Below are 14573 nucleotides of genomic sequence, written 5' to 3' on the forward strand. Positions count from 1 at the left end.
CTCTGAGCACTCGAGGATCAAGTCCTCGGTGGTCCTCGCTGCACCCCTCAGCTCCTGGGGCCAGGAAGCACCACATGCTTTCGGCTGCCTTGGTCTCTTCAGAGAAATACGAGGTGCAGCCGACATCAGCAGCCTGACTTCCTATGTCTGTCAAAGCTGTGACTATTCATATTAGGCCGCATAATCTTGTCGGGATTTCAGCTCTCTGCAGCCTCAGGGCCATTTTGATGTGGATTCTGGAGGTTATGGAAAACAAAGCTAAACATGTTCTGTGTGAACCAACCTCACCCAGTCCACTGCTGGAACACTGAACCTGTAGGCAGCCAGCACAGCAGAACCCGCAGTGAACACCATGTGCTGCTTGTTCAAACTGTGGAAGCTCCTAGAACCCAGCTGTACATTACTGAACACGGATGCATAGTAACTGTCTATGCATCTTAACGCTGAATCCAGGATATGACACACATACAGACCAAAGAACCAGCATCAGTTATGTAAGGATTCCCTTTGTCACACAGCTCGTATGACATTCAAGTTTTCAAATAATGAGATTTTCTACAAATACCAGAGAGAAGTAACATATTGACAGCTGTACCACAGGGTCTAGAACCATGCCTGACACAAAACTGGTGCTCCATAAAAGTGCTCAATAAATGAACTGCTATGCCCGTTTGTAAAAGGAATTCAATTACGTTTCAGCAGTGTGTACACAAACCAAAGTGCAGCGCCAACATCTAAAGGGTTTCTTTTGGCCCCTAATATGATTTGATGTAGTTTTCTCAAATGGACTAATTCAGCGCAATTTAACAAACAATAATTAAGTATCTACTGTGTGCCAAATACCAGTAGGAGCGTAGGTATGATGAGGAACACTCGTGGAGAGGGGGGCACAGCGCTCAGGGAAGCCAGGCTAATCACTGTCTTCACAGACTGGGCTCCTGGCGATTAACAGGCAGAGCCAGGAACACACAGCTTTCTCACCAATATCCCGCCATCACCTGAAATTAAGCATGTCAAATGCGGGGTTTCCCTCCCTGCTTCCCCTCCAGCGCGAATCCATCTGGTCTGCTTCTGCCATCCTGCACCGCACCACCTGGCTTGGTGGCCACACGTCTTGCACTCGGCCTCATTTCTTACTCCGCAGTGCTGCGACATGGTCAGTACAGTTCCCTGGTGGGTACTTCTATGCAGTACCCCCACAACCACCCCGGGATGGCTGCAGACAACATCCAGCAGCTCGTCACTTGATCTGGTGGTCCAGTCCCAACCATCTCCCCCAGCAGTCACTGCCGTTATCCTGTCCCCCGTGGACAGTGGTTCCCACGGGGGGTACAGTGAGGGCACCATAGAAAGAAGAGGCTCCTATTTAGGCTGAGTCAGTCTCCTGCCACAAATGCCACCCCTAAGTGCGTGCCTGAACAAATGCTACCATTCTCTGAGTCTCCCAGCCATGTGTCGGTGCCCATTGATGTGTGCACTGCTGGCCCCGGGTCACGAGGCCTGAGGACTGCTTGGGGAAGACCCCACCCCCGCTCCTGTGTTTACAGCTGCCAGGCACACAGCCTCGGCCTGGTTGTGGGCAACCTGCGCCTCTGGTTTTCTTTGGAAGCCCGTGAGTGGATGAACTCCACGTAGGACACCACGTTAATGATGACTGAGACTACGGGGACGTGGGACCACAGATGTCTTTTACCTGCTGACGCTTCTCGAATTCCAGCTTGATCCGGGACTTGATGCAGTTGCAGGTGTCTCGGTAGGTCTGCTGCAGCGCCAGCTCCATGAGCTGCTTGTGGTAGGCTCCTGCCAGGTTCCCGCAGATGAAGATGATCACGTTGGCCAGGATCTAAGGACACAGATGGAGCCACTCAACAGGGCGGGCATTTCCAACTCAGGAAAGCAACAAAACTAGATGCACACCAGCCACGGTCTCACAGGTAGCTGGGCGAGTTCCTTTTACTTCTGTTTCCACGTTAACGTTCTCATTCACTTAACAGATGGCTTCCCTCTCCACTAGGGATGCTATCCCCTCCATAAATCCACACTCACTGGTGATGACACTGGACTTTGGGCTCAGGCATGTGCAGGGTCAGTCTTACCTTGGCTAATGTGACATGGCTAGGAATAAACAGGACCAGATTCAACCTCACTCAGGGGCCTCGTGGGCTTTGGGTCACCCAGAGGAAGAACACACCCCTGGCCCCGGGATGAGAGGAACACGGAGCAGAGCTGCCCCAGCCAGCCTGCAGGCTGTTACTGAGCGCCCGACATGTCCTGGCTGTCACACAGCACCACGGTGAGCCTGGAAGACAGACACCTGCGGCCCTCCCACTGAAGCTGAGCTAACAGAGATTGGGATGATGACACCCCGTCCCTTATCCTGTGTAACTCAGGAATTTGACAGCCTTTCAAAACATACACCTCATGACTCCATGATGAAAAACAAAACGAAAAAATAATTCTCGTCCACAACAGTTTGGGAGGAAAACGGAACTTGAAGAAAAGCTAAAAATTAGAATTCTCCTGCCCAGGAAGTAGATTCACTGTCCAGATGGCCTTGTCTGTCTACCCCATGTCCCTGGTATTCTCAAATCAGAAACATCTGCGGCTTTGTCAAGGTCTCTATCCCGTTCTGAAAGGTGTGAGTTCATTCTGAATGAAGTTTTCTGCTTTGCTCATTTAATGATTAATTTCAGATTCTAGAAATTCTGTAGAAACAGGGTTGTCCCTGCCGGGATACTATTTGCTGTGGTGCCTCTAGCCTCACTTAGACTGGCATTGCTCAACAGATACTGGATTAATACTGTGCATCTGCACTGTGCTACAGAGGTCAAGCTCATGGACAAGCGTGTACAAAGCTTGGGCTTCTTATTTGATTATTTCCTTGGACTCAGTTACCAAAAATACACAGACTCAAAAGTCATGCACATTTTTAAGTCCTTGGTACATATGGCAAAACGACCTTTGGGAAACGTTCACTTATGTTCTCCTCCACAGGGAATGACGGTGGTTGCTCCAGTGTGCGCTCTTACTGTGTAGTCAACGAGTCACACAGAGCAAGGTCTCCTGTGCTCAGGGCTGGGCCTCCAGGTCAGCCAGTGGAGAGACAGACATCCCCGGATCAGATGCCTACCCCACCGGAGTTCTCCCCAGGACAGGTCACCGGTGGCTTCCATCACGAGCAAGGGCATCCCTTGGATCAGCTGTCACATGGGCCACTCCACCTGCTGAGCAGGGGCAGCGGAGACCGGAAACGCCGGGGGAATCTTACTCCCAAGCTTTTAGGGTTCCCCAGGAGGAGATTTGGCAGAGAGTCCTGGCAGTCCTCGCTGCTCAGCCCTGCCGAGGGAGGCCTGGCAGAAGGACGCGACGTAGCCCCTGTAACAGCTTAGCCCCGCCCCACTCAGGCCTTCCTCCCTGACGGGGGTGGTCGTCCTCACAGCCATGCTCTGCCTCCAGTGGGCCCACCTGCCCTAGGGCTGCGGGTTCACTCAGGGAACTATTCCCAAGACCCTTTGTCCCAGACTTAGCCACCTTTTCTAAAAGATGCAACGGCTACACCGGCGACCTTTCGTCCCCCGTCTGCCTCGTGCCTTTGTCTTCCCCTCAGTAGGTTACAAACCCAGAAGGAAAACACGGATATCGAAAAGCCCTGAGAAACAAACTCAGGGGATGGAGGGACAGAGCTGGACAGAATGAGGAATGGGATAAAACGTTCTCTCGACTAAATGCAGACTGCCCAAAGAAGTGGAGACGAGGAACGTGCAGACCATAAGGGGTCCCTCTCACAGGCAGCCCAGTCACTTCACAGAGGCCTGGAACCAGACAGCACCCAAGGCTCACCCGCACCCGCAGAGCTCCCCCCACGGAAAGTTCTTCCATGTCTTCACGTTTTATCTCCCCTCCATCAGTATCGAAGCCTGACGTATTAAATGCAGCTGCTGCTCCATGTGCGTGAGTGATTTGTGCATGACGCATGCCTGTGTGTGTCTGTGTGATCTGTGTGCGACTTGTACATGTGAGAGATGGGTGTGGAGCGCGCCTCTGATGCACAGCTGATGCCTGTGCTCTGTGTGGGCGGCGGGCACGCTTGTGTCTGAGCAGCCCAGGGCTTGGCAGTGACGATGCGGACTTTGCTGTGACTTCCAGACATTTTTCAGCTCAAGATCTCTCTGCCTTCTCACTGCCCCTCTCTGACACGTCACTTCTGTGAATGCCACCGCGGCAGCACCTGGGCAGTCTTTGCGGCCTTCCTGGCTTGTGTCCAGCAGCATCACCTTCTAGCTACCCAGGAGCTAACTGCAGCCCTGTATCTGCAGGGCACTGTTAATTAAGGCCTGTCACACTTGGCTTCTATAAAATGACCATCTGCCTTGTGAAAGATCCTTCAGACCCTGTTGGGGCCAGATTTATTCTGAAGCACAGGGCACTGAAGAATGCAGGAAATGAAAAAAATCCATCATAAATCGTGCGGCTCAGGATTAGAAAACCCTAACCCTTCTTTGTTGCACCTGAAATAATAATAAGCAGTGAATATTCCTAAGAACAACTTCTCTTTCTCTCCTAAGAAAGCTTCTAAAGTAAAATGTCAACTTTAAAAAGAAATTCTTCCAAAATAAGAACCAAGGGTAAGCAACAGGATTGCATACAGCCACCCTGCCATGGCCTCCCCTAGCAGGTGCACAAATGGACCCCTTGATACACTGAAAGTCCAGCCCAAGTTTCCACCCCCTTGAGTGGCAGGTACTGTCTTCCTGGAACCCCACTCACGACCCATTTCCTCTGAATTCCTCAGAACTGGATTGATGGGCCAGTGCTTGAGTAACTCATGGGATACCCCACAGTCCCATATGGGGTGTAAGGACACAGGGCCAGCACTGCGATGTGAATGATTAAGCTGCTGCCTGCAGCGCTGGCATCCCATGTGGGCACCCATTCAGGCCCCACTGTTCCACTTCCAATCCAGCTCGCTGCTGATGCACCTGAGAGAGCAGCAAAGGATGGGCCAGGTCCTTGGGTCCCTGCACCCACATGGGAGACCCAGATGGAGTTCCCATTCCCTGGCCATCGTGGGCATTTTGAGAGTGAACCAGCAGACAGAAGACCTCTCTGTCTTTCCCTCTATCTTGGTAACTCTTTCAAATAAATGAAATAATCTTTTAAAAAAGCACACAGCCACCCTCACCAGGCCTGCCTGAGCTCTGTGCTGGGTGCAGGTGTGTGGCAAGAGAACTGCTTGTGTATTGTGTGACCAGCCCCACTGGAGGGCTTTTCCACGGCACAACGCTTGGCTCCATATGTTCCAGTCTTTTATTACTTAGCCTTATTCATCCCATGCACTACGGCAGCCCACACACATGGGGAGCTGTGGCCTCCGCGTGAGAACCCTGGCTACACATTGCAATCAGGGTGCTCTGCCCGGACTGTGGGCCCCCTGCACCTCTCCCATGCGGCTAATTAGGCAAATGTGGATTGTCTATTAGGAAACTCGCCCAGTGCTCTCTAGGGAAGCCTGTCTGTTGACGAAACAGTGCTCAGTGTGCTGCCTGTTGTCTGGCGGACATCCTTGGGTGCAGGCCTTGGCGCCCACGGGGAACAGGTGCCAGGACCTCTTGAAGATGCTGTGGTCCCTGATACGTAACGATGCCCATTCCCATACAACAGGCCCCATTCCCCATCTTCATCATCTCTAGATGACTGTCAATACCTAATACAATGTAAAGTCCATGTCAACAGTCATTATATGGTTTTATTTAGGGAACGCTAAATAAAGTCTGCACACATTCAGCATAGACCAACAATCCTCCTCCTCCCTCCCTCCCTCCCCCCTCCCCCTCCCGCCTTTCTTTCCTGTCTCCAAATGCAGAGGGTAGTCTTCATTGTCCCAGAACTTAAGGAGAAAACCTTCACTAAGCCATCCACTCATTCACTCTGGATGCCGCATTGCTTCAAAACACGCGTAAGCCTTCCTGCCTATGGAGAATTAGAAGATGCATTTGCCAATCTTTATTTGCATATTCAGAGAAAGATGTTTCATGAATAAACAACTAAGAGCTTTAATGCCAAGTAAATAGGAGGTTCATTTCCTGATGGAAAACTTATCAAAACTGTAAGCATTTTTCTTTCAAAAAGATAGACTCTCTCTCTCTCTCTCTCTCTCTCTCTCTCTCTCTATATATATATATATATATATATATATATATATATATTTGACAGGTAGAGTTATAGACAGTGAGAGAGAGACAGAGAGAAAGGTCTTCCTTCCATTGGTTCACTCCCCAAATGGCCGCCATGGCCAGAGCTGCTCTGATCCAAAGCCAGGAGCCAGGTGCCTCCTCCCAGTCTCCCCCATGGGTACAGCAGCCCAAGCACTTGGGCCATCCTCCACTGCCTTCCCGGGCCACAGCAGAGAGCTGGACTGGAAGAGGGGCAACAGGGACGAGAACCTGGCGCCCATATGGGATGCAGGCACCGCAGGCGGAGGATTAACCAAGTGCGCACGTCACCGGCCCCTATGTATGTATGTATGCATGCATGCGACAGGTAGAGTGACACATAGAAAAGGAAACATTGAGGGAAGATCTTCACCCACTGGTTCACCCCCTAAATGGCTACAACTGCGGGGGCTGGGGAAGCCAGGACCCTGAACTCCATCAGGATCTCCTGCGAGGGTGGCACGGGCCCCAGTACTCGGACCATCCTCCCCTGCTTTCCCACACAGTGTGGAGGAGCTTGACTGGAAGGGGAACACGTGGGTCTCAGACTGGCCCTTGATAGGGGACGCCAGCATCCCACGTGGCAGCTCTCCTGCCGTGCCGTGCTGCGCCGCAGCGCCAGCCCCTGTGAGCTGGTTTATCCTGTGATGCTGTACTGTAAGCGTCACAGCAATGACCTTGGTATTTTCATCACGACATTCACTTGCAAGTGCAACACAAGCCTGAAAGTATTTTTCCTCTCAGAGTGGCACATTCCTGTAATGATTTTATATGAAGCCAAGGAAGGGGTTCAGTGAGAAACTTTTCTCAAAAATAATATCAATGAGTTTTATTTCAAGAATCTAGTTAAGCAGAACATTTGAAAAATCCCTATTTTCACAAAGCAGGATTTGTTCTATAACATCGCACACTCTTGATGTCTTATCTTGTTGTTTCATTTAGCTATTCTCAGATCTGTCAGAAAATAGGAAAAGAAACATGGCCCCCCATGGGATGTCTTGGGAAGAAAACAAATTGTTTAAGGTAATAACACCAGTCAAGATTTACCCTGAAGATTGAAGCCAGACCTTGAAATCATGCGTGGCGTATGATCCTGAATCCACGCAAACTGAACCGTGATAAGATATCAACACAGAAGCCTGGTCATACCCCATGTCCTTGCATGAAATACCCAGGGGGAAACCTGTCAACACTTCTCCATGATTCCAGGAGGCTGCCTATTCATGAACATGTGCTGGTGGGAATTCTGGGATCCACCAACAATTTAGGACATGCATCTTTCACAGTGGCCACATCACTCTTCCAAGTATACCTTCTGTCTTTGCATGCCTGAGAGAGCCCACAAGGCAGCACGAGAGACACAGCCATGTTTGATTATTTCATCTTACAATCAAGGAAACAAAGTCCCATCATTAGGAACCGTGAGGGCAAGGCTCTGTGCAAGGTTGCTCCTAACAAGGGTACTTCAAAAAGTTCTCAGAAAATGGGATTAAACACAAATTCATTTTGGTGCAAACAATTTCTCTTTAAATCCATGCATAGTTTTCCCATAATATGCAGTTTCCATGAATCTTCTGAATATCTCTCATATTGTACCACATTCACACCCAATACAAACCTCAGGGTTCCCCTCTTGGGTTTGGGGAAGGTGCTCCTAAGGAATTTCTAGAAAGAGACATTTGACTGTGTAGGAAACTTTTTGAGCCCTTTGTAAAGTATTTGTATCTTGGGCCGGCGCCGCGGCTCACTAGGCTAATCCTCCGCCTAGCGGCGCCGGCACACTGGGTTCTAGTCCCGGTTGGGGCACCGGATTCTGTCCCGGTTGCCCCTCTTCCAAGCCGGCCCTCTGCTGTGGCCAGGCAGTGCAGTGGAGGATGGCCCAGGTGCTTGGGCCCTGCACCCCATGGGAGACCAGGAAAAGCACCTGGCTCCTGGCTCCTGCCATCAGATCAGCGCGGTGCGCCGGTCGCAGCGCGCCGGCCGCGGCGGCCATTGGAGGGTGAACCAACGGCAAAAGGAAGACCTTTCTCTCTGTCTCTCTCTCTCACTGTCCACTCTGCCTGTCAAAAAAAAAAAAGTATTTGTATCTTATGCCATAAAGGACTTTCGATCACAGTTCTTTTAGGTGACTAGTTTTGGAGACCACGTGGCCATGGAGACTGAAACCTGTTAGCACACATGTCTATGCTGGGAGGAGAGTCACAAGGGTCAAGCTGTTGCCAGCCAGACTGTGTCACCCAAGGAAGGGGCCAACGGCTTGAGGATGTTTCATCCGGGAAGAGAACATCGAAGAGTGTTAGTTCACAGACTTGAAACGTCTGGGCGATGACGACAGGGGTTAGGCGATGCCTCAGATGCCCTGGGACTCTGAGATATTAATTAATGGCTTCTAAAGAGGCCAGCATCCCAATTCTTCCTCCTCCCTTAGGGGTGCAAACTGGGACGGCCACAGGGGACTGCAGGTGACACTTGCACGTGGTAGTAAGATGGGACTCCTGATAATGAGCAAAAGACCACCACTTAATGGCATTTGTTCTCCGTGAGCTACCTGCCCAGTTTTAGAGGAGAAAATGGATTATAATGTTTGAAACAGCTCGTCAGCTTAAGACGAAGATCATAAATATGCAAAAACACCAATTGCAAATCAAAAGCAAATACAATGGAAGATATGAATCTGCAGGAAGTCCACTATAACTCACCAGCATCAAACTTGTCTTATACAAACCAGTGCTCTTATACAACCAGGTAGAATTTCCCTGCGTTGCACTCTCCAACACAGCTGCAGAGTCCCAGCCCTATCTCCTTGGCCTTTCTTGCAGCCTCCCAGTAACTGAATGCACTTTTTGCTGTGGCCTTGGGATTCCTCTCTTTATCAGTTATTCAGTGAAGACTAGAAACACCGTGCTTTGGCTAATTTAGCTTGCAGTGAGTCTTGGGTCATGCACTGGAATCTGTGCTAGAATCTTCTATTTAAAATCCCTTCCAAGAAAGAATGGAGTCAGAAAGAAAGGCACTAGCATGAAGGAAATACAAAGAATGACAACCTAAACAATGGTGCTAGCAGGCTTTCAGTTAAGAGACTAGAATTGGAACCTGGGAGTCAAATCCAATTCTATTTTCTATGGAAATTGCCATTAAAAAACAGATAGCACTGTTGGTCACGATTCTTATTATTTCCATTATTCTCTGTTATACTACCTCTGTTGGTGTTAAATGTTTTTGAACAGTACACATTTTGTTATTTCTTCAGCGAAGGGCTCTTAAACAGAGACAGGGCTCCAGTCCTATCTAATAACTAGATTAAAATGGAGGGGAACAGTTCGGAGAGCCATTTGCTCCCTCTCAGAAATGCTCCAACAGTTCAATAAAAGCCAACTGGCAGAAACAAGCCCAGAAGATCCTCAAGATCTTGATAGAAATTCCTCCCACAAATCAAATCACTGAGAACACAGCTTCCCTCCAACAAGGGCAGGCTGCAGGAACCACTCAGAAATCCAAACTTGTACTTTTCAGCTCAGTGGTTGCAAACTTGAAATTGATGGAGAGAAGACTGATTTGCTTAACAGCATAGAAAAGAGAAGACACAGAGGTGCCAATATTCAGAGCTCTGTGGGAGCAAAGCTCCCTGCTGAGGATTGATGGCTCCCTCTACCTGCGGGGGGGGGGGGGGGGGGGGCGCGGGGGGGCGGGGGGGGGCGGGGCACACACCTGTTTACTCTCCTGTCCTTGCCATCCCTGACCTTCCAGCCCACCAAATAGTTGAGCTGCTTTCCACCAGGAGAAAAGAGAAGGCGCCAAAGTGAGCTGCATGGTGAGGTTCCAAGGACAAAAACAGAAACGGAGAAAAGCGCACAGTGGTGATGTTCCAGGACAAAGCATCTTCCGAGAGCCACAGTGGACTTTGTAATTCTCCACAGACATTTCTTGAGCCTCTACAAAAGTTAAGGTGGAAGGCACCCCATCATAATAATTGATATGCCACTTACTTTGCTCCCTAAAGTGGGGGCCAACTGTTTCCCACCCTGTAGCCATTTCTGCAAGACAGTGAGAGCGGATGCTTCTCTCCCTGTCCCACCAGTTCTGAGTGATGATGCACTACTACTGTCAGAGTTACTCTCTGTCTGGGCGAGATGCTGTCAGCCTGCTGACACAGTGATGTTAGGGGCCTCCATCTAGGCTTTTCCAGTCAAACAAATCAGTGATTGCTTGAACTTCACCCCAGCCACTGGCACCCAAAAGGAGGCACAGTCTCCTTGGTCTTCGTGCATCCAGATATTTGAACGAATGTTGATTATTCCAAAGATGTTCCAGCCATTATTTCAGAAATCCAAAGGACTCAGGAGTCCAAGATCTTCCAATGGGCTTATTCAATGCTGTCTCTGTGTCTTCCCAGCCCTGTCCCTCACAGTATAACAGAGACACAACAGGAGGACACATTGTAGGTGTTGCCTCTCAATGCTCTTCAGTAACTTAGCATATCTAAATACTAATTGTCATACTAATTTTACTAGTCTTAACTCTCCCAAGGATCTGCACAAACCACTATACAATTTGCTTAGTTCTCATAATTTCTGTGGGCTTAAATGTCAATAAAAACAAGAAAAAGAAATGTCGACACACTTTGGTTTGGACTTTGCACTAATTTAGGGAGTTCATCTCTCTGACTAATTTCAGTTCCCCTTAAACACCATTCATAATTCTCTTCATCACCATTTAATAGGTGACACATTTGATTCACACTTAGCAATTTAAAAAATTCACGGCCAAGAGATATCCAGAGTTTAGGAAAATCATCACCAAGGCTATCAGAGGTTCTACATTGTGCAGTGTAGTGTAGGAGGAAATGATACTCTGTTTTATGGAAAGCTTGTGAGATAAGCATTTTCCTTCCCCTAACAACACACGAGAAAGGATCCCTGCCTTTATGGGCACATAGGGCACATTGTAACCTGCCTGTAACCTTAATTTGTAATCAACACGAGAGAAAATAAATTTAGAATTGAACCAAACACAAAGTGCCCCAATGATTATAACTTAAAAGGCACCTTATGAAGAAGGTTATATGGATCTGAATGTAGATCTCATGTAGATGTTGACTCAAACACAACAGATGGACAGGTTTCCCCAGAGCCATGGGAGTAACAAGGCAGGGACTCTGGCAATGATGCATAGGAACATAAACATATTAGCAAGCACATTCACAGAGAAGACCTGGGCTGCCAAACCCTGTGAGGGACTCCAAGAGGAAACACCATGAAGAGTGCTGTATTCACAAGGCCTGCTTTGAATTGGAATAATGGATACCTGCTTGGATACAGGGCTGAAAACTGCAAACAGGATGGGGGCCTCCTTGAGAGAACAAAGGGCTGAAATACATGTGAAAGTAGCATCCCCCCAGAGGGTATTCGGCATTTGCTTCCTACTGTGTGTTTTCCTTTAGGTCATATTTTATAAGAATGTTTAGATAATTTTTTTAACCCACTGGCACTATTCCCTGACTTCTGGTCAGTTTCTTCTAGAGTATATATTAGTTTCATCCAAACACCAAGCCACATCTCATGTTCTCCCACATGGACCGACTGCTGCTTCTTTCCCCAGTCAATGGCATTCAGGGACCATAATCCAAAAGAGCAGGCATTGCCAAGCGAGCACACCAGTTCCCCAGAGCTGACAAAACAAATGACCGCAGATTGGAATGCTCCAGCCACAGAAATTCATCTTCTCACAGTTCTAGAGGCTACCAGCCCGAGGTATAGGCAGCTTTGGCCACGTCTCTGTCCTCGGCTGGCAGATGGGAACCTCTGTGCTGTGTCCTCAGGTCATAATCTGTCTGTTCTGCTGGAACAGAGTACTACGAACTGGGTAGTCTGCAGCGATTTATCTGCTCACAGTTCTGGAGGCTGGAGAATTCAATATCGAGGTGTCAGTGGGATTGGGCCATCGGATTCCAACATGGTACCATGCAATTCTTTGGAATTCCTCCTAGAGGAGCGAATACTTTGTCTTTGCATGGCAGAAGGTGGAAGGTCAAAGAGGCAAATGGGGGACAGACTTGACCTTTGGATCAGTGTGAATCCTCCATAGCCTCATCACCTCTTAAAGCCCCAACTTCTCAACACTGTCACAGCTGTAATTCAATTTCAACATGAGTTTCGGAGGGAAACCCCCTCAAACCACAGCACCTCACATGGTCTCCGCTTGTGGCTCACATCCCTGCTCTCTCTGTGCCAATATCCTCTTCTTGTTGGGACACCGTCAGCTTGCACAGGGCCCACCCCTAATGATCTCACTGTACCTTCGTCACTTCTTCAAAGGCTCAATACCAAATGCAATCATATTCTGAGCGAGTAGGCTTCAATATACGACTTTTGAGGGGGACACATCTCAATGCCTAACAACATGACATTGAATTCTAAGGATAATTTATTAATCTATCACTAAGGAATTCACTTAAAGATTAGAAGCTCGTGTCTTAGGAAGTTGGGGTTGGTAGCTCATTTTCAGAAATGCGACATACCATTGATGATGCCTTAATATGACCTGAACTGAGGCCAGTTTATTCATTCAGCAAATCCTTGCTGAACATTTCCTTATCATCAATTACATTTTGTGCCCTTCTCCTGGTAAACCCCTTTGAAACAAAACAAGTCCACAGTAAAAGTTAACAAGGCAGGTGAACACTTGCAAGTGATGTCAAACAAGTTTCTCATGAGCTGGGGGTGTTAATTACAGCTGTGAAGTCCCCAGGGGGAGCTCTCTGAACATTCTGCTGCCAGGATCCTCATTAGCTAGCTGTCTCCATGAGAACATCTGGATGCTTGTGACTGAAGGGATACCGGCAAAAAGCTAAGCACACTTGCTCTAACATTATTATAAAAATTATTTCCAAAACTAAAACCACTGATACAGAGCTCCCAGTTTTCTTGGTTCATAATGCCGTTAAGTGTCTCAGTAATTCTTTTTTATAGTTTTCCTAGGCCTAAGGAAATCTCTAGCAGTTCTGTTTGTTATAGAGTAAGGTCAAAGTATCTTAAGTATTATGGCTTAACAATTTAGTAGTTGCTGCAAAACAAAAAACAAAATACCCATTATCACCACATATAAAGCAAAATATAGTATTTTATTTCAGCCTGAAATAACCACAGTGATTAACGAATGGGCTTTCAGCAGTCGCTGTGCCTGTTAAGCACTGCATAACATCACAAAACTTGGATTCTGATTCAACGCACCTCCTATCCCATCTTGACTTCTGCATGGCACTGCATTTTGCCTCAGCAATCAAAAGCTCATCATTGCAAAAATAGGACACCAACAAAGAAACTGTTTTCTCTCATGTTGAAACCATGAACCACCTCCAGTTGGGAGTTTGCACAGTATCTGACAGATGACTATTAATGTATTTCCCTTGGAAAGCACCAGGGTACCACAGTCTGGAAAACACATCACCAAGGAAAATGAGTTTCAACAAAGTGAATGAATGTATTAACTAAGTAATGTGCTTAGGGAGGCCGGCACACTGCCATAGCGGGCAAAGCCCCTGCCTGCAGTGCCAGCATTCCATAAGGGCATTGGTTCGAGTCCCGGCTGCTCTACTTCTGATCCAGCTCTCTGCTATGGCCTGGGAAAGCAGTGGAAAATAGCCCAAGTCCTTGGGCCCCTGTACCCACATGGGAGACCCAGAAGAAGTAAAATATGCCTTTAAAAGTAGGATGGACTTGCTATCTGTTTTCTGCTTTGTGAACTTCAGACTGCATATTAGTGACAGTGTCTACTTGTCTTCCTCTGAGACCAGAAGTAACAATTGAATATACCTCATGAGTCCAGCTGTAGTCATGATCTATCTGAGACAGGCATGTAAAAAGGAGATAAAGTCTCACGAAGTGACAACTGACAAAGATGATAAGGGACAGGTGAACAGGGACAAGGGGAACAGGCTTGGATCCTGAAATACCCCAGTGCCAGCTACAGAGGCATTGTTGCCATGCACAGACCTGAGGAGACAACAGAAGACGTTGCTGGAAGGCGGAGAAAGATGTTGCTGTTAGAGCAACACTTGCTCCACAGGACTGGCAGGGAACAGAGTCATTGCCAAAGCTGGTCCTGGCAAGAGGCTGCTGGGGTCTCCCACCCTGACCTCACTCTCTTCTGTTCTGCCATCTGCCCCTGCCTCCTATATGTCCAACCCAACCTGTAGCAGAGGGTCAAGGGGTTGCGGATTCAGTACCTGGGAGAGCAGGGGAGAAGAATGAGTAGCAATCAGCACTGACAGCCCAAGGTCACCATCTTAACCTTGTACGAAATCACAGCTAAGAGAAGGGATGGCAGACTCCTGGGCTGAGCAGATCCTCCCTCTGGGAATTT

The 14573-nt window shown here is 48.3% G+C and overlaps 1 protein-coding gene across 3 annotated transcripts in view; it reads right to left on the reverse strand.

The window, feature by feature from the left end:
• ADCY2 (adenylate cyclase 2) overlaps positions 1–14573 on the reverse strand; it is a 411933-nt gene that overhangs the window by 179128 nt on the left and 218232 nt on the right. For all 3 annotated transcript variants that reach the window (XR_016220868.1, XM_051853662.3, XM_051853663.3), the window contains one exon: positions 1694–1843. Coding sequence is in view for 2 of the 3 variants with exons in the window: in XM_051853662.3 (XP_051709622.1) it covers positions 1694–1843 (150 nt within the window). In the remaining variant the exon portion in view is untranslated. The remainder of the gene's footprint in view (positions 1–1693; positions 1844–14573) is intronic.

The sequence above is a fragment of the Oryctolagus cuniculus genome, chromosome 14 (genome assembly GCF_051225735.1).
Source record: "Oryctolagus cuniculus isolate XC-2025 breed Fujian yellow rabbit chromosome 14, ASM5122573v1, whole genome shotgun sequence".
In the NCBI taxonomy this organism is placed as follows: Eukaryota; Metazoa; Chordata; class Mammalia; order Lagomorpha; family Leporidae; genus Oryctolagus; species Oryctolagus cuniculus.